This window comes from Motacilla alba, chromosome 5 (assembly GCF_015832195.1).
Source record: "Motacilla alba alba isolate MOTALB_02 chromosome 5, Motacilla_alba_V1.0_pri, whole genome shotgun sequence".
NCBI lineage: Eukaryota > Metazoa > Chordata > Aves > Passeriformes > Motacillidae > Motacilla > Motacilla alba.
In genome coordinates this window covers 30969978-30996441 of record NC_052020.1, presented here as the reverse complement: position 1 = coordinate 30996441, position 26464 = coordinate 30969978, and the positions used below count along the sequence as shown (strand labels likewise).

The 26464-nt window shown below is 33.1% G+C and overlaps 1 protein-coding gene across 10 annotated transcripts in view; it reads left to right on the top strand.

The window, feature by feature from the left end:
- The window catches only part of RYR3 (ryanodine receptor 3), a 190868-nt gene that overhangs the window by 49617 nt on the left and 114787 nt on the right, over positions 1–26464 (top strand). For 5 of the 10 annotated variants that reach the window (XM_038139153.1, XM_038139160.1, XM_038139156.1 and 2 more), the window contains exons 4-17: positions 28–39; positions 346–420; positions 1411–1489; positions 3917–4029; positions 4430–4529; positions 5588–5681; positions 9387–9461; positions 10315–10471; positions 16391–16564; positions 20380–20501; positions 21735–21903; positions 22969–23107; positions 24713–24808; positions 25596–25714. In XM_038139153.1, coding sequence (XP_037995081.1) covers positions 28–39; positions 346–420; positions 1411–1489; positions 3917–4029; positions 4430–4529; positions 5588–5681; positions 9387–9461; positions 10315–10471; positions 16391–16564; positions 20380–20501; positions 21735–21903; positions 22969–23107; positions 24713–24808; positions 25596–25714 — 1524 coding nt within the window. The remainder of the gene's footprint in view (positions 1–27; positions 40–345; positions 421–1410; positions 1490–3916; positions 4030–4429; positions 4530–5587; positions 5682–9386; positions 9462–10314; positions 10472–16390; positions 16565–20379; positions 20502–21734; positions 21904–22968; positions 23108–24712; positions 24809–25595; positions 25715–26464) is intronic. The other 5 variants (XM_038139161.1, XM_038139162.1, XM_038139157.1 and 2 more) reach the window with 1 other exon arrangement.

Below are 26464 nucleotides of genomic sequence, written 5' to 3'. Positions count from 1 at the left end.
ATTATTTTTTTTAATGCCTGCATGAAGTTTATAAGAAAGGTAAGTGGTATCTTATTTAATTTAAAATATGTTTTTGCAAATGCTGTGTTTTCATAAATCATAATAAAAATTAGGTAACAATAAAAGCCTTTGTCAAAGAACAACATTTTTTTCCTTTGGCAGATATTTGGCTATTGCCGTATCGACTTTGTTATTATTATTTTTCCCCAGTGTGTACATTTCGTAATTTGTTGGAGTATTTGCAATCCTTCTTTGAACTGCCACAACTCTTCACGTTGTTGCATAGTTCTGATCATGGTCCACTCAAAGCAGTGGAGTTCTGACCTTCTCCATCCTGTTCTGCAGGCAGCCCAAGGGGGTGGCCACCGGACCCTGCTGTATGGCCACGCCATACTGCTTCGGCATTCGTTCAGTGAAATGGTAAGTGAGGGAGTACCTGCACAGAATGAGTAGCATGAATAGGAAATGTCTTTTTACCAAAATAAAAACCCATAAAGATTTGAAAAAAATGCTCCTTCCAAGCTGTCTTCTGCACTAGATGAGAAAGAAGTTAATAACTTGTAGTGTCTCAACACAATAGAATTGTTTAGATTCAGATTCTTGATCTAACTCAGAATCGTATTTGAAAAGCTCCTAAAATCTATTATTTCTGTCCTTAAAGAATCCATTTTAATGATCCTTCCACTGGCAAGTACTTCTACAGCAAATGAATTTGTTCTATGTTATTTTCTTCCCCATCATATTTTATAAGACAAGGTGTTCCATTTGACATCCCGTAGTTTCCATGGATTATGCCCATGAAGAGGCTGTCTTCAGGCTGCCTTGTATAAATTTCACAATACTGTACTCTACAACTGAAAAATTTAAGCTGTTTTGAGTCTTTGACCTACTAGGGCCCATGCAAATACACCTAATACAAGGCTGAAGAAATGAGAAGTCAGGAAAACACTTTCCTTCCTTTTTCCTGTACTAGAAAATGCTACATTAATCTTCAAATGCTACATTAATCTTCTATGTTGGTTATGTTTATGAACCTTGAAAATTGCAGTTGCCTTGATATACCAGAGCTGCAAGTATAATTACTACCTTTTGGTATATAATGTTTTCATGAATCAAACTTATTATGATAGGGTTGTAATTAGATGTTTGCCTGTTCCTATCTGATGAGCTGTATGAAACTTCAGAAGGTGGAAGCTAATTGCTCAGCTAAAGTGGAAATGTGCTGCAGTAGAAAAGGATTTTGATGTTTACAGTTCAGCAAGAGCTTCTGTATGAATAACAACATCATCTTTAACTCATTTAAAAAATCAAGTATGATAGTAAGATGAAGTAATGTGAATGTATTCATTTGCCATGTGTGTTAATGGACACTGTTGGGTTTTTGTTTTCAATAACATCACTGTTTTGCAGTATTTGACATGTTTAACATCATCAAGATCCCAGACTGATAAACTTGCATTTGATGTGGGATTACGAGAAAATGCAGCAGGTATGGCAAGTTATTTTTGAAGGAGAATGAGTTACCCATTTCTGGTTTTAGAAGAGGCATTGAGTTTAATGTAACTGTAAGCTTATGAATGGGATTCTTATGTGTTCATCAGAAAAAAGATGGCTGAAAGAAATGACTGCTGGTACTAATGACTTTCAGCACATTAAATGACTTTGTGTAAGAATGTGAGAGAGTCTTGCAATTAAACTGACTTAACACAATTGCAATAAAATGCATGATAATGCTCAAAGTAAAAAATTTTTGTTGAATAAAACAAATTTGATGCTTTTGTCTAGTTTGTTTTTTGTTTTGACACTTAGAGTATGGCAAAGCCATATACTGGTGCATTTACAATATACATTGTAACCAGGTGACAAAAGAAATTCACAACTTGTATTGCAGGGAGCTAGAAAATATATAGTAAACACATTGCTAAAAGAGCTGGATAGAAATACATTTGTAATATGGACAAACCAATAATGGGACAAAGTGGAGGAGATACAACACAAACATGACATTATGAGAAAGATTTAAAATCTAATTAGTGTATTTCTGGGAGTACTGCCATTACCATTACTGCTGATGGAAATATACTGAAAAAAAATTGTGCTTCCATGAAAATACATATAAATTATGAGTTGCCACTGGAGTTATATTAAATAAATTTAGGGGTAACTTAGCCACAAAGAGCCACAAATAGACTTTCATGCTACTGTGTACATAGTGCTTGTGGTTACTGAAAGTGATGAGTGCTCCTCAGAAAGTAACAGGTGACTCTGTAATAATCAGGCCCAGACATATATCTTGAAAGGAAAATCTAAGTACCTGTATACACACTTCATTCATGTAAAGCTCAAATAACAAAATACTGTTTGTGTTAATATAAATCTGTGCTTTCTATTGTTTTTTCATTATTCTGAAAATAAATTAAAATCAAATAGACTAATTGATGATGGAGAGGCACTGGCAGTGTAGGTGTTAAAACCTTTGTAAATCATAATCTTTGAATCTGTTCAGGTGACTCTCTACAAAAGTTTGAATGAGTGAAATTTGTCTTTCCGTTGTTTATAGCCATACGGAAGATTGCTTTAGACAGATATTAGCAGCCTGCTACTTGGCTGCCTTTGATTGTTGCCTTAGATGGAGAACATTTTTTTTAGGAATGTTGAGAAGAAGAATGTATGTGATAAAGCAATATGTGTGTTTAATCGCTACTAAAATAGTTTCAGTGAAATCTGGTTTTATAATTTTATCGCTTTTTTTAGGAATTATTGTACATATATCTGCTTCTATCTATGAGGTTTTATACCAAGTGTATGTAGTTGTTTAATTGATATTTGCTTAACTGTGCATTCACAAGAAAACCCTTGTATACATAGGTAAGATTCAAAAAAGGTTAGTTGTGTTTCTGCACAGAGGGCTTTGGTAACAACTGCTTGTCTGGAAAGCTCATAAACAGAATACAATAATATCACTTCTTCTTGATCTACTGCCTCACCTTTGAAAACTGCACTAATGAACCAGTTTCTGCTGCAGGAAGTATTCTTCATGTAGCAGAGGGAAAAGCCATTGGCTATTAAAAATTATTCCCTTTGAAGATTTTGCATTTTACATCTGTATGGATGTAACTTCTATTTATTTTCTTCACTATAATTAGTTTCATAACCATCAGATTTTGTTTTAAGGAGGTTTTACATGAACCATCTTAATCAATTAAACAAATTTTTGTACTTTGATTCTACCAAATAGCCTTTTTTTTTTCCACTTTGCATTGTCTGGTGAGAAATTTTTATTCAACTTGTTTTCTTCAAGGTCTTATCTTTCATACTCTGAAGAGTGTGAAATTGTGAAATGAACTAGGTAATCTCAGAATGTCTGTGTGTGTGGCTCTTTGTGCGTGTGTGTCTGTGCAGAGTAACCTGAAATCTGACATTTCATTAGTAGGAAATGTTCTATGGTTGTCACCCTTAGGCTTGGCTACTTCGTAATCATATGGTCTGTAGGGCTAGTGGAACTGCTTCCACATTTGTATGCTATGTGATACAGAAGGTTGTGAAGTAAATATGACCATTAAACAAAAGAAGTGACAAAGGGTGATAAATAAGACCAAGGTAGGTGAGGTGTCAGCAATTTCCTGACAAGGAGAGCCTCCAAAGTAGAGCAGTTCTGAGCGGTGTTTTGTAAACAATCCCTTTAAAAGTACTTGAAAAGGGAAATATCATATATGGCAAAGATTATATGACAAAAAGTTTCAAGCAAAAAGAAAAGCACCAAAAATGATTGAAAATAGAAATTATGTGGTTTTATAAGGTGAATGTCTTACAAGAAAATTTTTATAATTATATTTTAGTGTGGTATAAAGATATCCTTAGATTTCTTGGGAGTTGTCTGCTTTGTAGAACCTTGATTCGTGCCTCTGTCATTTAGGTGAAGCATGCTGGTGGACAATACACCCTGCTTCTAAGCAAAGGTCAGAAGGAGAAAAAGTTCGAATAGGTGATGACCTTATCCTGGTCAGTGTGTCCTCTGAAAGATACCTGGTGAGTTTCTTTAGATAGTGGTCAAATGGTGGGAAAATACAAAGTTCTGTGGGGATATCGGGAGATTGGTTGGGATTCTTATGAATTTGGTTGGGATGGTTGGGATTCTTATGAATTTGGTTGGGATTCTTATGAATTATTTTTTTCCAATCTAGGGAGTAATGTCTGGTTGTAATGCATTTTTATTTTTCCTCACTGAGGGTGCTGTGTCTGCGTGTGAGTCCCTCCTCCAGAGCAAGACTCCTTCCATGCCTTTTCCCCAAATTTTAGAAGAATGCTAATTTTAGAAGAAATTTGTGTATTTACTTCATGATACATTCTCTTCTGTTGATAAATTAACATACTAAATATTTTAAATGCACCACCTTCATTGTTTCCTGTTACCATTGTCTTGTTTCAGCATCTCTCCGTGTCAAATGGAAATATTCAGGTGGATGCTTCCTTTATGCAGACACTATGGAATGTACATCCTATATGCTCAGGAAGCAATATTACAGAAGGTTTGCCATTTTATTTATTTAGATATGTATATAAATTAGACTAATTTGTATGCTTTTGATAATGCGAGAGATGGTCATATGATAAAAGACATAGCATTCTACCTCCAGTAGAGAGAGTGGGAGTTCCTGAGTCTAAAACTGGATTAGGAATTAGACAATGCTGTTTCTGTGATATTTGTAAAACCATCAAGAAAACATAAATAACAGAAAAGTTAATTTTCCCCCATTATTTCTTTGCTTTGACTTTTATATTAATTGGCAATATGGTAATTGTCAGTTAGAGTTTTCCTCATTTACAATTAAAAATTTATGTTGAATCAGCTGGACAGTATGGAAGCTTCCTTCTACCCTTCTTCCTTAATGTGTGCTCTTTTAAAAGGCAGTACCTTCACATACAAGGTCAGAATGGTTTGGATTAAGATCTGATGAGTCATTCTCCTACACCTTCTTTGTCTTTTCATTTTTAATGTCAGGCAGAGTGCCTGGTTTTGACCTGTACTCTTTGGGTTAAATGGGTTGGAAAGTTAGCTTCCATTAAACTTAATCTTCAGCTCTGCAGAGTGTTTTTCTATCCTCTGTTTCTTGCAGCTGCTGTGCACCTTTGATTTTGACACAAATGATAATTTTCAGAAAAAAAAAAAAAGAAAGCATGAAACTGCTTTGTATTGAAATAATTTAAACTGTATCAAGGAGGAGGAAACTATGGTATCATCTATTTGATTTGGCTTTTACCTAAAGCATTCAATTTTCAAAGCCATAATTGTTTTTGTTGCTTTGAAGAAGTTTTTAACGTCCTTTTCTGTCTCACAATCCTAATTTGAGTTTTAAATGTTAAAAGTCTGCATTTATTTTGTTTTCATTTTCAGAAGAAATATTTTTTAATAAAAGGTACTAAAAATAGTAAGTTGACACAGTAAATTTTTTTCTTGTTTAGATTTATTTACGAGTGAAAATTTGGAAAATAGATCTTATCTGGGTCTCGAATTTTTTAAAATTTCATGAGGGTGTTCATTCATTCATAGCCAGTGTTTTAGCTTGTAAATGAGCTTCTTTTTCAGGATATCTTCTTGGTGGGCATGTAGTACGTTTTTTCCATGGCCATGATGAGTGCTTGACAATTCCATCTACAGACCAGAATGATTCACAGCACAAGTAAGTGATGGTGCATTTTTTTAATATTTCCTTCTTTCAGAAAGGAAACATGAGGTCAGTTGAATTTGAGGTTAGGTAGATTTAACACTCTTTACAGCAGTCTTTAATTAGGCAGTGACATTGTACAAGAAACTGAGACCTACTGAGCTGAAAATCAGTCATGAGTTCTTTAATTGTTGAAATTTAAGTAGTCGATTTTCACTGAGATTTCGTCATGTTTTGTTACTTGTCTCTTGTTCCTATTGCTACAAGTAGAGGTAAGAAAGTGTTAGCAGGAAGATGGTAATGTGAAAAAAAAATCCCTGAAACATCTCTGTAAGTTTGGCCTCTACAATGACTTTCATATTTTATATATTTTGCAATTTTTTTTTGCAAATTTTAAGCTTTCTCTAATTTGATTACATTAAAAAAATTACATCATACTAACTAGACTAAACTACTTTTGGTTTAAACTTATATCTACAGATGCCATCTATTATGTTGATTAATTATTTGAATTTTTCTGTATTTTTAAAATTTTGTTAATCAGAAACAAAGTGAACTAATAATTTTGCTATGCAAACCTGCTAGCTTTAAAATCATCTTAAAGAAAGAAGAGCTTTCTACCTATTGTTGCAAATAAGTTATACTTTAGGTAATATGATCCCACAAGTAACATTCAATTATGTCAGGTAAACTAGTCAGCTCTAAATTTGCCATCTTTACATTTCTGAGGAGTAAAAATGTCTCCAAGTCCTAAAGAGAACCCAAACTGAAACCCAGAAAAATTCACTTTGTGAATTTTTTTGTTGCTGTTTTCTTCATATGTGTAAAGAAAAAGAAAAAATGTTTTGACTGTGTATGAAAATGTACACACCTAGTATAAAAATAGTGGCAGATATGTCATGTTGCATTCAGACTTATTTTATAAAGGATCTGTTTTTAAAATGTTAAAATAGATGCTGATCTGTTTCAGTGTGTTCAGAAATGCTGCTCTTTGCTATTTATCTAGAAGTCAGATACAGCTAGTATTGAAACTAATTGTAGTGTCCTGATGTGATGTGATTCTTTATGTAGGGTTGATGTGTATTGTTACTACCTTAAGATTTTCTTCCATGTTTTTATGCTGAGTAAATAAAAGGATAAAATTAAAATGTATATTTTTCTGAATGAAATCTATATATTTATAATCCTAAAATTGGAAAATTGTGAATGCTATATTGAACATTTTCAAATGTGTGATAGTGATAGTTGACTCAAAGTTGTCCTGTCTTTTGGCTTTATGAGCTTTGTAGCACACATAAGGCCAAATTTTTATTGTGTCATAGTTGTAGGAGTTATGTTTACATTATGAAAACAAAATGAAAATACAAAAAGAATCCAAGTAGTAATAAGAATGGCAGAGAGAGATGTAGAAAATGGTTGTGTTTGTTTCCATCTCTTTATTTAATCAGTTCCATGCATTTCATTAGGAATGTTAAATAAGTTGTTAGACAAGAGTGAAGATTTCTCTTTGTAAAACAAAAATCTTATTTTTGAACATTTCTGTAAATAATGCTCTTTAACAATTCACACAGAGACAATTCTCTGACAAGAATCCTAAGGTCTTTTTTACAGGCCAAATGAAAATACTTGGGGTGGACATTTTGGACATCAAAAAGACTAACTTGGCAAGGAAAAAAAAAGATGGATACATGGAATCAAATAGGTGAAAAAAATGCTGTTGTGAAAAAGTAGCAATTCTTTTTTACATGCAGCTCTGTTACCAAAAAAGTGGGTCACTAATTCTAGTCCAGCATTGCATATAGAGAAAGCTGGAAAGAGCTGAATTTTTTAAAAATATAGAAATCAAAAGCATAAGAGGTGAAGAGAGACTATGACTATATCAGGTGAACTGTACTGTCTCTATGATACTGAACTACACCTATGATAGTCCTTTAGAGATAGAATGGTTGTGTTGGGCCAAGGAGACATGAAGGAGGCCAGAGAGAGTGGAAATGAATACTTAGTTTTGAGCTTAGCTTGGGTTTAGAGTCTGCCAAAAGTAAAATCAGAAAAGTCAGCGGGGCCAGAAACATAGAATGAAAATGGAGAGCTCCAGATATCTATTTTGCATTCATTATATTCAGAGAATCATGTAACAGCCCAGGTTAGAAATGACCTTGAACGATCAAATTCATAGACATTGGAAATGAAGATGAGTTGAAAGATGGGGATTTTTTTTGTTTCTTTTTATTCTAGAGTACCAATACATTTTCATGCAAGATAAGATGTGTGGGGAATTTTACTACCTTTACTATGAGGAATATTTATTCTTACTCTTCTAACGTTTTTAAATATTTGATATCACATGTGTGCCCTTAAATGTGACTCCTAAATAAAGTAGAGGTGTAAATACAAGTCCCTCATCTTATAAAGCTGTTGGGTGCAAATGGTTAGCCATGCTCCAGTATACTTCATGAATTGTCCAGGATTTTATTGATTTTGCTCAGGAAAGAGACTGTTAAGTGTTCTCAGCAGAAGAAAATGTGTAGAAATACTTGCTCAGATATGAAAAACAAAACTTTTGTTTGAAAAGTTGATTTTCAGGTACGTAGTCGCATAAGAACAATACTAAACAGCTTTTTAAATTTTTGCCTACTAGCTGTCAAAAATAGGAAAAGAATTTGACAGTTTGAAAAGCCAGTTAAAAATGTGCATTTCAAACTGCTATTTTAATTCATCTATATAGCAGCTAGATTGTGACAACTTTATGCATGCATTTGCTGTATTCAGTCAAGTTTTCCAGAGCAGGAAGGAAGATTTTAAATTCCCTTGCTGCTCATTTTTTCAGACACTTAAGTACAATAGAAGGTCCAGCTTCTGTGCATGCTAGGGCGGATTAGTCCTTCTCAGAGAAATAACATGTAAGAAAGTTTTCCATCTTTTGGTAGGCTTTCAGACCTTTCCTATTATCCATTATATTTCCTGTACTCATTATAAATGAGAAAGTATATACAAATTCTGGTGATTAGATGACAAAGCATGAATGTTTATTAAAACATTAAAAACTTCCTGTGAACAGGGCCAATCCACCATACCTTTTCTTTGTTTGTATTTGATTATTGAGTACAATATTATTTGCTGCATTAGAACACATTACCAATCCTCAGCCAATAGTTCAAGAAAACTAAATTACAGTAAAGGCTTAATCCTTTTCCTGTTTTTTATTTCTCTGAAAGCATTATTGATTTTGTGAGGGTTATAATACAGAATTTTTGTTATCATCACAATTTCTGGCCCTTTAATAAGAATCATATAAATAATTTTTGGAATGAAACCTGTGATGTCGTGTTCTTGTTGTTTTCATCTGAAAATGTATGTCTTTATTTTAAAATATGAAAAGTATTTAAAACCATTAGTAATGTAGATTAATATCTTGGGAACTGTAGGAATTACATATTTTTATGGCTGTTTAGATGACAGGAAAAGTTTTCCAGCCACTTTCAAGGCTAGGCATTTTATCAGCTCCTGAGAGAGACTACCTTAGTGGAAATAATCTAATTTACCTGGGACATTTCATTTATTTATCATAGTTTCACTGATGAGTAGGAATCTTCTGTGCATTCAATGACATTTATTTACTGGGAGAAAAGTAGTGAGTCATGTACAGTTTCCAGAGAAGTTATAAGTACTAAATAAGCACAAATAAACATAATAATATGGCCTTCTGAATCTTTTCTATAGGAAAGTATTTTATGAAACTGGAGGAGCTGGCATTCGAGCAAGATCATTGTGGAGAGTAGAACCCCTTCGAATAAGGTACTGATATTTTAAAATCTTTTTTGGTTATCAACTTTTGTTATATTAAGAGAGATTTGATTGTTACAGACCCTTAATACAGAATATATATTTGCCACACTTTATGATAGGTGTTAGTAGGCTCTTCGTCAATAATAAAAAGCAATGTACTGTGATAGATTTTTTTCTGTCTCCCATATCAAAAGCAGCACTGCCTATGAGATATGTGTACTTAAAGCATTGCTTCTTTCCAAAAGTAAAATGCATTCCTAGTTTTACTTGGAGTTTTATAAGCATGAATGGAAATAATAGCAATAATACTTCTGTATTTCTTAGTTTTTTGGGGTTTTTAAAATATTATCTCCTTCCTGTGGGATTATCTGTCTGTTATTTCTCTGCAAGTGGAATTTCAATATATCTCGTAAGACTATGTATGGCCTTTGATGGCCATCTGAACTATATGTTTGTTTTACCCTTAGTGTGTTTGTAAATGAAACAGACTCATTGCTAACACAAATGTAAGATAATTCTGTGGCATGTTGAGTCCCCATTTAGGTTTAATTTGTTTGTTTAGTCAGTCACCTAAAATACAGTAGTTAATTTACACACATAGGATTTTTTTATGGACACCATATGTAACACCCTGATAAGATGGAGAGAGGGTGTAGAAACAAGATGGAAGCCATGCTCCTTTCCAGGGTTCCCATTGCAAATGAATTAACAGTTTTGCATCTGATTTAATGCAAGTATTATAATCAGAACCAAAAAGGAAAATATATATAGCATACTCTATTTTCTGAACATCCTTTAAAATCTAAAGAAAAAAATCTAGTTCTACTTACTTCAACTATTTTTTGATGTCTCTTATGTTTAGCTGGAGTGGAAGTAACATCAGATGGGGGCAGCCTTTTCGTCTTCGACACATTACAACAGGAAAATACTTGGCTCTGAATGAGGATGAAGGAGTAGTAATATTAGACAGAGAAAAGTCAGACACAGCAGCCACAGCCTTTTGTTTTAGAGCAACAAAGGTAAATAAAAACAATGCAAATTTGTTCTGAATGTGGAGCACTCAAACACTAAATCTGCATAATTACTTGTAATTTCTAAATTGAAGCTGATGCTACGGATTGTGCATTTTAAGTCAAATGTAAACAACCTGTTTCAAGAGTAACAAAGGCTTCATGGAGGAAAAATAAGGGTGCTTGATAAACTTCAGAATAAACTAAACTGTAACCAGTTTTTAAAAAGTAGATTAAAATCAAATACTGTGCAAGATATGGTGGTTTAATATGAATACTTTAGTAATTGTAGACTTATGTTAGTTGGACAGAATCTTATTAGAGTGTTACATGTTCCAGCTCTATCTGTCATAATTGAATTCAATTTAATTCAGTTCAGTTGCTATTCTTTATGCAGTGTGCTGATAAGAACGGAATCAAATTTTTCCTAAATGTAAGGCAAATATAGCAGTGATTTCTAAACCATATGTTTTGAAATTATGCTCTTTAGTGAGCTGTTAATTGCATGTTATTAGATTTTTCATTGTTTCCAGCTGGGAAAAAACATTACAAGGGACAGACAATGAAGAATGATTATGGAGGTAGGCAAAATTAATAACTTTTTTTTTTCCCCAGGATGTGAAAGATTTTATAATCAAAGATGATAAAAAATTTTTATGTTCTTTCATGATTTTACTTTTAAATAGTTGTGATAGCTGTTACAATGGAGTTTTTTATTAACTAAAAGATCTCTAAATTTTCCACATAATTCTGAATGCTATATGATCATCAAGAAAAAAGAAATCCCAAAGTGAAAAAGAATCTTTAAAATTAGTTACACGCTAGATAAAATCTAACTGTAAGTCTTGACGAATGCTAGACTTTTTTTAGTTAATAAATCAAATACTTCTTTTTAACATCCTAAAAATAATGATGTTTATTAGTGTGACTGCATATGATATTTCATGATCTTTTATTTATCCAACCAATATAATTGAAAAACTATCAGGACATTTTCTTAAATTGTTTAGATTAACTTACAAAATAGTTTTCATCTTTTATTTAGTGTAAAGGCTATGCGCTATAGATTGTACATATGATGTTGTGCTGGAGCATTTATTACAGATGTAATTTTTTGCAATTATTGGAAAATCATTGGTGAGAATGGTGAGTATTGGAGGAGCGCCACAGTTACTGGTTAAATATTGAGCTAAAATTCCTCTGATGTACTCACTGCTTAACTGGATTCCAGCTGTCCTGCTGTTTTCCAATATTTTAATCAATCAATGTAAATGTATAAATTTTGAGTATGTAAATTTAGTGGTTAGGTATGCACATTCATAAAATTATTTCTGTTACATTGAGTAAACATGTCCTATATTCTTACTCTTTTTATGGAGGTATGCCTCAAAGGCACACTAGTGAAAATTTTTGCAGTGCCCAAAATGACAAAGCTGAAGTACAGTAGTAATTGATTATGCAGAAGTCATTCATACCTGCTGTGTTTATACATAATATGGTTGTCAATGTATATTTTATATTAAATCCAAGCTCAGTGTCTCATCATCCTGTCCCATTTGTGCTGTCCTATACAGAAAAGAACTTTTTAACCTCATGATAGGGTATTAATTTGGTGCCAAGAACAAGAATTGTTATTTATTGTCTGGGCATGTAAGAGCTGGACATGTGTGGAGACATTAGTGCTTCCAAAGATGAGGGGAACAAGCAGGGTTAACTTATTCTGAAGAAAGAAAAGGTGGTGTTTGGGAAGGGAATAAACCCCAAAGATTGACTTGGACTGTAAGAGGAAAAGGGCTCTTAAAGTGAAGTGCTGCTTGCGCTAAGATTGGGGAAAAAGGATCATAGATGTAATAGATAAACTAGATACATATATATGCAGGGGTTTTTATCTTAATTTCTGCATCTGTGTACTTGAAAACATTTTATTGGTTCATTTTCTCACTGAAGAAACCTTTTCAATTGCATGTACCTTAACGTGGCGTGAATTCAGGGAAGTTTCAAGGTATCTGTCTAATGTCCTCATTCCAGCTGTGTACAAATTCCTAAAAATAGGGTGCTGGATACCTATCTGTTGGCAGCACTCCGTCCCTTAGAGTAATAGAACAATTATGATTGAGAAGGACCCTGGGCAGCCATCTAGTCCAGCCTTCTGCTCCAGGTAGGGTCAACACCACTTCAGACCCGGTTGCTTACAAGAAGCTTTGCTGCTGAGTATCCAAAAGGAAATGAAACATTTCTTCATCGTGATATTCTTTCCAATTTAGAAGCCAGCAAAAGGGTTGTATAAAAAAAGATATTATCTTTGCCAGAAAGCAGAGCTATGTGGATATACAAATCTTCAAGGGTACCCAGGAGCCTGTAACACATGACTTAAATAAAGTCTTATTTTCCAGCAGTTGTTACAGAGACCCTCTTGTTGAAAAAGCACCTTCTTCCTCGATATTGTTATATTCCACTTCAGCAATCATGTGTGTTCCTTGCTTGTCAAAACCTATGATTGCATTCATAGTGTATTTGCTTTCACTGTTTTTTTCCTTTTGACGGATAACACTGGAAATTGAAACACTAATTTTAAATTATAAAATTAGGATTAGAGTTTTCCTTAACATGTTTTTACTAAATAAGAACAGAAGGGAAGTTTTTAAAAAGTTAAGGTGTATGCTAAAGAACATTGTGGTGCTAATTTCAATGAAGATAACATATGTAATACATGCCTGCTTTTTTTCCTAACTGCTGCAAACTAATCTTAAAAGCATCAGTAATCGATGGACCACCTCCCCCTCCAAATTATATCTTTTATTGTTTTTAATATAGAGCTTTTGACCAAGTTTTAAAATGTCAACCCTTATATTTTAAGGCAACAGATCTGTAGTGCCTTGTGACAACAGAAGCAGCAGTTTCTCTACACCAGATGGAATCCTGTTTTGAAATGGGATGTTCTCATTCCAGCACAGTACTTGGCTCAGTATACACTGCTGAGGAGAATCTTGGGTCTGCTTATAAATTTCCTTGAGACTAAACACAGTGGAAACAAGAGCATATTTAAAAATAATGGTTTATTTTAATTTGTGTAACCCAGAATTAATATCTGAGATTTCATATTTTATTTTTGTGGTGGTATGTACAATTGACAATGAAGAAGTTATTGGTATAGTCTTGGTAAATAACATTCTGACACATTAAAAAGTCACAGATGACTCATGCAGAAGGATTTGATATCATTTTAATATTACTGCCAACGTGTAGCTGTCTTAGGGACTCAACATGGCATTAGGATGTCGTAATAGTATGGTAGTAACCATAAATATTAATTTGGTTTTGTAATCATAGGTATTGCAAAGGCATTTACCTACATTTGTCTCTAAAAGTTCAAATACTTATTTTTAAGGTATTATTTCATAATCATATTTTCCCAGTAAGCACTGCATTTCAAATGCAGTATTAAACCCTTTTTTCTACTTATTTTTTATTGGAAGAGAAAATAGAAGGTGAAATGAAAATAACTTTTTTTTTTCTTGTTTACTGAATTGTACAAATGTAAAAAACAAAATATACAGAGCACAATAATGCCAGTAGCAAGCTCTTGTATCTGTAGACTTTTTTTTTGTTGAATTGGAGTATCTATGGCTGTACTTTTAACACAATAACAGTGTGCAAAATCAAAAGATAAAATTTTAATTTGCTCATGAAAGTTAGATTTAGTAAGAGTTCAGCAGACAGGTTTGCCATTCTTAGGACTGTCTAAACAAGCCTTTAAGCTGGCAAAAATGTTTCCCTTACTGTGTTTTTTTTATTGTAAAATCTTTGTAAAGAAAGTTGAGTTTATTGTTTCTGTTCACATTGCCATTCCTCATATTCCTTTTATCACGTAGGAATCTATGATTCTTTCTCACTTTCTAATTCTTGCCCTTCCTCTAGTATATTAAATATCATTTGAAAATATAATCTTTGACAGCTATGCCCTCAAATCCTTTGTTCATTCCATGTTTTTTTGTTTGTTTGGTTTGGTTTGGGGTATTTTTTGTTGTTGTTGTTGGCATTTTTTTTCCTTTGCAAACTTCCAGGCCCATGATGTGATTTTTTTTTCTTTGATTTAATTCATGACCTGAGGAAGTTAAACTGAGACTAGGCTGTGAAGAGAGGATCTTAAAAGCCAAAGTGTTTGGATATTTTACTGTTAAGATAAGTACAAATATCTACATAAGAGAAGGTTTTTTTCCCCTTCTCCCCCAGTAATCTTTATCTGACCAGACTTTTCAGCTGTTGTAAAATACACCGTGTCTTTGCACACTAAGATCAAATTACTTGGCTGAAATCCTAGAGAAGCTGGACAGAGTGCAAAGAGCAAAACATGATGAAGAGGAATTTGTGCTGTATTTTTCAGAGTGAAAACAGCCTTCAGGCCCCTGAAATAATTCTAAAAATTTATTTCTGAAGTGAAAAAAAAAAAAATTGAGGTTTTTTCACTATGTATAATGTTGTCAAAAGAGATCAGTATCTCTCATTTTTTTCAAAAAAGTGACTTTATTAGGATTACTTCTTACCACACTATGAGTTTGTTATCTGAAATGTTCATTGATGCTTGATTATCAATGCACACACAATAATTGAAGAAAAAAGTTTTAATCTTCAGGTTACAATGTAAAGACAAACAATAAATTGCTGAGAGGGAATTTGTTCTATTGTATTGTATTTTTCAATTAATGCCCTCACTGCAAATGTGTATTGAAATAGTTCATCTTTTTCTGTAGTGACAGTGCAGTCCACACAAATATGATGTGACATGTTTTCCCCATAGTCTTGACATTGAAATGGTATCTCCAAGGAATATCTTGTAATTTCATTCACCTTCATCCTGGCACTATAATGTTACCTGTTTCCACTGGAATTATTGTTGAAATGTGACAGTTAAATTACATATAAATGAAAGCAGATTATCATAAATATAATACAACTCCTGTTTACTCCACAGATGTTGAACATTATATAAAATGAAATGAAATAAAAATACCTTGTCACACATTTAAAACCAGCACAATCACATGTATCCATAACTTGCTATACAAAGTTTGCCCCATAATTCTGTTCTTATTCCTGAATTAATTTTTTAAATGATAGCTACTTTATTTTAAAGTGCTGAAGCCTTAAAATTCCCCAGTTGCAAATGAAGAATAATGGGATTAAGAAATAAATTTGGCTTGAAAAATGGCTGTTCCAGCCCAGCATTGAGCAATGTCTCTAAAAGAGGTTTGAAAGAATCCAAATCTTCTTACAAAGTTGAAAAATAAAAACATTATTTATTTATTTATTTATTTAAATAAATGTTAAAAAAAATGATAAATGCAAAGGTAAAGTAAATATAAAAGCCAAATTGTTATTTCAAATAACAAATAATGTAAATAATGAATATTTTGGTTTTTGATGCTTTTTCAATACAGAGGCATCTAAGCAAAGTGTGTGACTGTATATACAAATTATAAACAAAAAAAATTCAGCATAAAAATATTTTAGCTACATTGCAAAACAGGTTTATTTTTCTTTTTCATGTCAGCTAAAATTCAAAAATTTTGGCTACATAGAGTTCTACATATTGTTAAACTAAAACTTCACTTACATCAGTAACTCCATTATTGTATAGGTTAAGATAATATTTTAAAGATTTTTTGGCATGAATCCACTGTAATGGATTTGACTTGACTTTTCTTGCTTCAGTGAAAATGATGCTTCAGATTTTATATTATTTTTAATCACAGTCTGAAAGATTAAATGGATAGAAGCTGAAGTGATGTGAATTGAAATTTAGCTGCATTTTAACAGCATATGTAGCATAAATATTGTTCAGTATTGTAATATTTATCAGTGTAGAATTCAATGCTTTATCCTATTCCAATACAGAGAGTAAATACCAACTTTATTTTATCTCCTTAGGAGCTGAAAGAAAAGCAGGAATCTAGTCTCAAACGTGACATTGATGGAATGGGAGTCCCAGAAATAAAGTATGGAGATTCAGTCTGTTTCGTCCAACATGTGGCCACTGCCTTATGGTTGACTTACAAAGCACAGGATGCTAAATCAGCACGTTTAGGTCCCTTGAAAAGAAAGGTAATGTTTGGGGTTTTTTAAATTACTTGTGAAGTCAATTTGTGGCTTTAATGTTTTTTTTTTTTTTATATTGAAAATGTGAATATTTGAATATTTCACTCTGAAAGTGAAAACAGTGCCAAATATTAATTTAACCATGTAATTGAAGAAAAACTTTGTCATTAAGAAATATATTAAACTACTTTTTTCTCAGAAGGAACTATTAGTTTGCACTCAATTTTTTTTTTACACCTGCAAAAGACAGAAATTCCTGGTTTGGATAATTATTTAAAATGTAAATTTAACTGTTGCAACTGGTGTAAAATAATAAGTCATCTAACATTCACTGGTATTTCAGAATTTTTAAATTAAGTATTTCATGTGAAATGACAATTAACGTTTTCACTTAAGAAATGGCCTTAGAAAATAATCAAGTTTCTTAAGGGGTATTAGAGAACAATTTCCTCCCAAAATGTTAGATGTAATTGTGATGTGACATCAAGAAGGTATTTCTCTCAGTCTTTTGATTTTAGGGTACAATTATATTCTTAATTAGTGGCATATGACCTGTTATATCTTCAAATTTTATATTCATATGTCATCCAGTGTTATGGGGTTTAGTACTAGCTTCACATAATTTCATCATTACCAAAGGATTCCTTTATTCTCAGTTTGTAGATTTTCACAACTTAAACCCAGCATTAGAACATGAAAAAGAAAAAATAAAAAAGTTCATTACTGAAAAGGAGCTGGAATTCTTCTTTAGTGACTTGCACACAGGTACATTCATAAGAGAATACCCATACACAAGCACTGCAGTACAGAATGATGAGGTGCTGCTCACACTCCCCAGGCACAATCACATTTTTTCTTAGGCAGCGCGCATGGTCATCATCAATGGGCAGTGAGTGCCCAACCTCTTCACTTCTCAGCAATCTGGCTGATCAGAGAAATTCTTTAATTGCCAGTCATACAGAATTTTCTTGATAAAATATGAAACCACACAATTATGGCCTCTTCCTTTCCCATGCCACAACTGGCTATGTCATTCTGTTTCCTCAGAGGGTCCTATTTTACTTCTTGAAAAGGCAACGTGTCGATTTTTCCTCCGTATTCAATGAAGAATTTTACAATAGCTTCCTGCGTCTTTCAGGTTTTGTTTCTCCAGTTTTCTGCTCAGCAGCAAGGGACTAAAAGAACCTCCATAATTGTCTGTCACTTTTGTTCTCCTTTGAAACAGTTTCCTTTATGTTCAAAGACTCCAAATCTTTTGTTGCCCTCTCACCTGGGGAATTCTGTCTTGTTAAGTGCCATCAAACAGAAGAAAATCTAAAGTTTCTAGCTTCATGCAGTTGATACTCCTGTGGAGGCAAGAAACAGTTTTTCATGCCCTGAAAAGTATGATACTTGGCTATAATTTTGTAGGCAACTTGAGATATACATCACTTTAAATTTAATATAAAATTAGTTTCTCTACATTAGAACTGAAGCCCTTGCTTGACATTCATCCTCTGCCATCGTGTGAGGCGATTTTCACTTTCACTCACTGTATTTCTTCTGAAGCTGGCCTGGACTTTTTATAACATGACTCAATAGCCCTAGGAAGATTGAGAAGTACCCTTGTTTTTGCAAGAGGCAAAGGATGCTTTTCTGGCATAACCTAGCTATTATCACCATCAGCTTCTGTAAAGCCATAGAAAGGGAAAACTACGATATTAGTTCTATTATAAAATACTAAAAGTTCTTGTAATGTAAAAATTTCTGTTGTTTGGCTTTGGTGTAGTTTCATGTATATAATTATTTTACTAAAAAATATGAAAGAGACTCTGGCATCATTTGTGAGGCTTTTTTAGCATGATTTCTGCCAGCGTTTTTATTTGTCCTCTCTCTCTCTGAGATTGTGGTAACCAAGGATTCAAGATTTTGCCAGGTAACTATGATTACAACAGTATTGTAGTCAACATCCTTCCACCATCCAGTGAGTGATGGATGTCTATCTTTTCAGTTTGCTTTTGTGCAAGCAATGAACTCCTGCAGAGCTCCAAAATGCTAGAGCTCAGGGAGCAGAAAAACATGCTACGTGGTTTGGATCCGTGCTCTGGAGCCCATTGCTTGCTGTGTTGGTCAGTGCCTTGGTGTTCTTCTACAAGCAAGGCAGGGCCAAATGCCCCTTTCTATATGCAGAGAGGTGTTTTATCTGAGGAACTGATGTAGCCAGTGCTGGATGCCTCTCCCTGTGATGTACTTACTGGAATCCCAAATAGCACTTTCCTGTAATTGTGATGTTTCTGGATGATTTCGTTGAGGTTTGGGTTGTGTTTTTGTTCTCTGGTTAGTTTTTGGGTTTTTTTGGTTTGGTGTTTTGTTTTTTTTTTTTTTTGGTTAGTGAAATAAGGAAGATTAGGTCCTTCTAAAAGACCTTTCCCTCATCCACACCACATACTTAGGGAGAAGAGTGCATATCTACTCTACAATAATAAAAATGCAATTATTTTGCAAGCCATGACAGCTTTAATACCCTATCTATCAAATGCTTTCATTCCTGTAGCTCCAAAATGTGGAGCTACATACAATGGTTTGAGGAAACATTCTTTAATTGTCAAATGTTTTTCTTACTAGTTTTGTGATGGGAAAAAAATTCACTTACTTTTCAGTTTTGAGACCTCAGGACCTTCTCCATGGAAACAGTGATATTTAAGTTAGCAAAGTCACCCTCAGGGTGATTCTATAAAAAGAAGTATCTGAAAAAAGAGGATAAATGGCCAAATTTTAAACTGGTCTCCTTTAAGAAAATATTATTAGTGTAATAATTTAAAAATATCTTCCCAATCTACTCCATCCATATTTCCATGGATTCTTCTGTCCAGATAAACTCAGCATGTTTGAAGAAACAGAGCACAAGTGTAGTGCAGAGTCTGCTAAGCATAGACGAAAAACCACTTTCCAGTCCTTTGACACACCTAGATGCTAGTATGTACAAAAGCTCTTGGTAAATAACTTCCCAATTTGTGGCAGCAACAACCTGTATACCATTACTTATTTCTTTGTTAACTATTCATTCCCTCAGAATTACTCAGCTGACCGGGAAGGTGGGTTGCAAATTTTTATTAACTCAAAGCCAAAAAGACACATTTTTTGGTGGAGAATTCAGTAGATTGCCTCTTGAGCAAAGAAGCAAGATAACTCACATTTGCTTCAAACAAAATTAATGTAGGATTTTGATGACTCAAAATGACCAAGACTTGTTTTTGTGACACCTAAAACACCTGCTTCTATGACTTTGTGTGTTTTTTCAAAGTGAAAGATTAAAATCCCACAAAAGGATCTCTGTTATGTCTTGACGTTCATATGAAGTTCATATCTGGTTTGGATAAGAATACAACGTAGAAATAGTTAAATGAATCAGAAGTTGCTCCTAAACACTATTGCTCCTTTACCAGCATGGTAATATTTATTTGTCATGCCAGCTTGATTTTTCTTGTCAGTAGTCTTAAAGCATAAATCCTTTCATAAATGATGCTTAAGAAAGTGAAGTTCCTCTTTCCCCGAGAGCTAGAACACAGAAAAAATGACATTTTTGTTACAATTTGAAAGGTTTTTCAAGAGTATCTTTTTATTGAATTGTGGAAGAATAAAAATAAATTACATTGTATTCTCTGAATAACTTATGTGAGACTGAAAAACTTGTAGTTATTTAATGGGTGTCTGGATAAAGTGATTAACAAATCTGTACATATGCAAATTATTTTTTCAGGGCAGTATTGAAAAAATAAAAAAATATTTATAAGCAAAAAGTGTTTTAAAGTAATTATGTGATAATTACTGACTCCCAATAGGTTATATTACATCAAGAAGGTCATATGGACGATGGTCTCACATTACAGAGATGCCAGCGTGAGGAATCCCAGGCTGCTCGAATCATTCGCAATACTACAAGCTTATTCAGCCACTTTATAAGGTAGCTGTTACCCTGGTTTTAAAGTATCCTGAAATGATAAGAATTTCTCTAAGAGAATCGTAATGTCCTGCTTTCAAGTGCTTGAATTTAGAAGCTGTTAGAAATATATTTTTACTGATTGAAATTTGAAATTTTGATTAGTGGTGCCATTAAATAGAACAGTTTACGTGAGATTATTTACATGAACTCTAATACCTTGAAGCCAGAAGCAAGCTGGATCATAATCCAGGCTGAAGAAAACATGCTAACTGATCTTAGTCTAACTCTAATACTGAGTATTCAATGATACCTAGAATTTTGTGTAATTAAATCTATAAGAATGTATTTTGTACTGAAGAAACTATTATTTGTAGTGCTTGGCAGAAGTTTTAATTATGATGATGAAGTGTTCACCCTTGTAATACTCGTTGCAATATTTGATGAAAAAATAAAGAAAAAGGAGATTTTAATTAAATATTTGCCCACCATATGAACATGTGCTTAAAACATTATTACTTCAGTATCTCAAGAACCTGCACCACTCCTTTGTATTTCTTGGACTGAGGATATAAAACAGAGCCACCTTTGCCAGAAGTCAGTGCCTGCTGGATGATGCTATTTTTGCTAGTCAGGCTGTGGAAAACTGGATTATCGCACAAGGTTGAGAAAACACTTGAACAGAAAAAGACATTATTTTTTCTGACAACAGAGATTCCTTAAAATTTATATTTTTAAATACCACCCTTCTTTATTTACTGTATGGAATAGATGCAGAAGATCTAATTCATGGTTAGGATTATCTGCTACTTTTGTGCTCTTTTTCCAGAAGGATGTGGGTGTATAACTTCAATAACTGCTAGTGTTATTACACATCACACCAATAATGTTAATTGGATTTAAAGTATCTAAACAAAATCAATTACTGTAGAAAAATAAATTAAATCTCTTTTTCTTCTTTTTGCTGAATTACATTGCTGCTTCTTATAATTTTTTCCCCTTTTTTAAAAAAAACATTCTCTCTGTTTGTATCAGCACAGAAAGGAAAATATGATTCCACTCAGGAAGCTCTGAGTGCTGGACACCCAAATAATAGATATTTGAATGATGCTCAGTTCAGATCATCCGTTGCTAATATTCACATGTCACACATTAACAAGACTTGATTTAGGTACCAAAAGAGAATAGGCTGCCACATAATACTGTAAATTACAGTGGGAAAATGATTAATGCTGCCAGTCTTGTTGTTTTCCATAGTGGAAACAACAGAGCACTGTCACCCAGCGCCCTGCCTGTTGAGGAGATGGCTCAGACTCTGCAAGACCTGATCACTTACTTCCAGCTTCCCGAAGAAGACCTGCAACATGAAGACAAGCAAAACAAACTTCGCTCACTCAAAAACAGACAAAATCTATTCAAAGAAGAGGTACAGAGAAAGGGATTTTTGCATTATTTTAAGCGTATTGTCTCACAAACTTTGAGAAAAATCCAGATGCATGCATATTATCATCTAGAAATAGGCATATGATCTATAATGTAATATTCCTAGCTGGATCTATAATGTAATATTCCTAGCTGATATAGATACATATATATATATATATATATACATATATATATATATACATATATATATATATATATATAAAAGTATATTAAACTTGTCACAAGGCACACACTCTGCCATAAAATTTGATCTTTATACTTCTGAGCATCGTTAAAAGGATCTTATTTTACTAAAATCTCTTTTTCTGTCTGTGAAGTTATACAACCTGGATACTTGAAATGAATGATAAAACCTGGGTCAATAATGGATGTTATTTCTGATGTCTTTTCTGTCCTGTGATTCTGCCTGTAACTTTTTTACCTCTAGAAACTCTAAGAATGCCAATTTTAGAGAAAGTTATATATTACATAATTGTTGAACTGCTCCTCTCTGACAATGGAATAACTGCATTTTTGTAGAATTATCAAACATGTTTTATGATGTGTTTAGACACATTTGAATTGCTTCCAGCTTTTCAATACTATTTGAGTATGCAATCAAAGTGAAGTTACAAATCTCTTGTAGTATTTAAAAGTCTTTGGTTTACAGATATTTTATTGGATAGCAAAATTTGCACTTTTTTTAATCAATAAAAATTCCTTTTTTGGAAGGAAGGATTTTGTAAAAGGAAGATTTTTTTTGTAAAAAGGAATGTGCTTAAAAATTGAAAAAGCCTTTATTTTCAGATTTTTATTCCTGATTTGTCATAATATTGAGTTGTGTAAGGAACAATATGGAATCATTCTCCAAAAGTAATTCTTTTTAGACAGAAAAATACATATTCAAATCTTTTAAGCCAAATGGGTTTTTTGTTTGGAATTTTCTTGAATTAAGATAATGCAACCTTCCAATTTATACAATTTATATAGGAAAAAGTCTTTAAAGAAACAATGACCAATGCTTTTTCATGTGCAGTTCACCTTCCTCTCTGTCATGTGTGTTTAGGGAATGCTGGCACTCGTCCTAAATTGCATTGATCGCTTAAATGACTACAACAGCGCAGCTCATTTTGCAGGAATTGCAAGAGAAGAACATGGTGGTACATCATGGAAAGAAATTTTGAATCTCCTTTACAAACTGTTAGGTAAGTTCTTCAAAAACCTTCTGAAGTACAAAAACCCCAGAATACCCCAGTAGCATGGAATCCTACCTGCTGCCTCGCCACCAAAGAATACTTACAGTATTATTCAGTTTATTATGTAAATTACAGAATTTCTTACATATAGTTACTGCTATTTATTACAGATAACAGCATTTATTGAGCAATGATACATCATAAAATCAGATCTCGGCCAGGAGAAAGCTCTGTGAAGCATGTTAAAACATTTTTTTTAATTAAATGTACCTGTGATATGTGAACAGATGTGAATTATTATTTTAAAAATTAGAAAAACTGGAAAACAGTCTATAAGCAGTAGTCAGGTCTGCTTAATCAATGTTTGTCACTTGAGGTTAAGATTGAAAAGTTAATAAAATTAATTACATAAAAAAAATTCTTTTTTTTCAATATCAATGCCAGATTTTCAAGAGCACTGCTATTCAACAGCAAACTGTTTTTTGTTCTAGAATGACCAAAATTATAGACAAGGAAAAGTATGTATATGTGTATTCTTTAAATTTCTAATCTGATACCTAGTTTACATTGTTTCTCATTTAGGAGAATCTTGTCTTCTGATGGAGATTAAATACATCATATTTTCATCACAAAGGAAGGTAGTCCTGATCCATAATGAAACAAGGAAGTTGAGAGTCAGGGCAAGAATAAAAGAAACCAGGGGAAGTGCTCTGGAGCATGAGGTTTTTCACATAAAACAGACATGCAGGCTCTTCTGATAAAATCTCATGGCCTCATTCTTAGTTTCTAAAAACTAAAAAGTTACCACTGGCTGCATTTTACTACAGTCTTATGAGTTTAAAGAAAAATAGGATGAAAAGAACCTCTCTCTAGTACTATGTGGACTTTTTTCAGATTTTATCTTGATCTTCATCTGCAGGTGCATTTTGAACACAGCTGTTCTGATGTAATATTTTTTGTGCTTCATAATAAAAATCATTGACAACTGAATACAAGAGATGTATTTTTGTTACTCTTGTTTCCCCTATGATCTATGACTTCTAGAAAGAAAAAAATGAACAGTATTTCTTGAAAGATTTGAATGTTGATGAACTTTCAAAGTGCAGTCTGCACTACTGAAAGACTAAAAGTTGTGCATTCTACAACATTGTAATCAGAAGGGAGAACTTAACACCAATATGCCTAATCTGCACTTGACCTCAAACTTCTGCATATGATCTTCCCACCCTTGCTAGGAAGAAACAGAAATGTTTCAGCCCCCTGATCATGACCATGTTTGACATAAAGCAAGGGTGCTGGATAACTCCTATTTATATTTAGCAACAAAATAAAACATAAACAGAACTTTTGTTTTTGCTGAGATTCTTGTTTATCCAGGAGACTCCCTTCAATTTAAAAAACTATGTGCTCCTTAGAAATTATGTCAGTTGCTGATATTCAAAGTAGTGGAAATTCCAATTCTGTATTATGCTAACATACATGGACGTATGACAAGTCTATTCACTGGTTTATTGAGTTACTCTAAAAATTGTGTTGAAATACATACAATAAACTTTGTTGATTTAAAATGGAAATCTCCTGTTATAAAATGATACTTTGTGGGTTTTTTTCCAGCTGCTCTCATTCATGGCAACAGAAACAACTGCGCTCAATTTTCCTGTAACCTTGATTGGCTAATCAGTAAATTGGACAGATTAGAATCTTCCTCAGGTGAGACCCACTTTTACAATGTTAATTAACTATCAGTCAATGCCTGTTTTACATTATTTACAGAGTAGTTTTTCTTGAAGCCAACACATATTGAAAACAAATACACTCTTGGGGTTTGGTTGGTTTTTTGTTTGTTTGTTTGGGGTTTTTATTTGTGAGGTTTTTTTTGTTGTTGTTTAGCTTTTTTCTTTTTTTGGGGGGTTTTTTTTTGTCGGTTGTTTTGTTTTTGTTTTTTTTTTCTTTTCTTTTAATTGGCTTAAGTAATATATTTAAAGAGACATTCACATTAAATTGTTTTGCTTCAATATATTTGTTATGTGCGATACTATATTCACTCAGTGCTGAATGTGACCCTGATGAATTAAGGGATTGGATCAAATATTATCAAGAGTGGTGTACCATGTAATTACATGTATTTGCAGCATGCATACAAAGCTCATATACATGTAGCTTATAGGGTTGTTTTTTTTTTTACAGTGGAATATTCAACAAAATTTAATATACTATGCAGCCCTCCCTTTACCTCTCCCATTGATAACAAGGAGCTAATCTTGCAAATTTCTCAAGTGGTTTTGAAGTTGTGGCTATACTCAAAAGAAAAGAGAAATTAACATTTTAATTATGCATTTATTCCTAATGTACCATGTTAATATCATTACTCCTTAGAAGATTCATGCTCTTTTTAGGCCAGAGAAACCATACCATCGTGTAAGAGACTCCTTTACTGAGCTTTTAGGTTGTGTTCAGTGGTGCAGGTGACAACATTGTTTCTGTGGCCTTCATACAGGTATTTTGGAAGTGTTGCACTGCATCTTGATTGAAAGCCCAGAAGCTTTAAATCTAATATCTGAGGAACACATCAAATCCATTATTTCACTGTTGGATAAACATGGGCGCAATTACAAGGTATGTTTGGAAAAATTAAGGATGTAATGTTAATCTTACAATAATTTGTGGGGGAAAAAAAAGATGAGAAATGTCTACATGGAAATATTTTATTCTAATACCTTTAAAGGAATAAAATAACTTTAAAGTACACTTGCAAAATTTCTTTGTTGAGATTTAAAGAATGTTTAACATATAAAAGCTTTTCAGCATATTTCAAATGCCAAAAATTTGTATGAGAAGTAAGCAGTTAAGAAGTATTGGTAACCAGTCAGAACATTGGATTTGATGAGAAAATGAAGTATTCTGGTAGCTGTAAGAAAGTGGGCAGAGTAGCTTGCTTTGTGATTCAGGGCTCTGGAGAAGTAGTGGACTACCATTGCATTCACAGATAGAGAGCTATATCCTGCAAAGTCATTCCTAACTTGAGTAATAATAATAGCAGCAGAAAAGAAAAAAAATAAATTGAGAAATCAGAAAAATAATCCAAATATCTGAAAACACAGGTGTTCTGAAGAAAGAAAAAACCCCTGAGTTTCCAGAAGATATACTGGATGAAATTAATTTAGACACCAATATGCAATTTATTATGATAGAAGAAGGTGAACAGAGTTTCTGGCTGCAACCAGGATGACATCACAACACAGACGAAGATATAGGTTTTTGTGTGATTTTCTGATGTGAGTTTCCTTCCTCAATTAAAATTTTATTTGAAAGACTGATAACCTCGAGGAAGAACAGAGGAATTTTTTGTGAGCTGAAATTACCTTC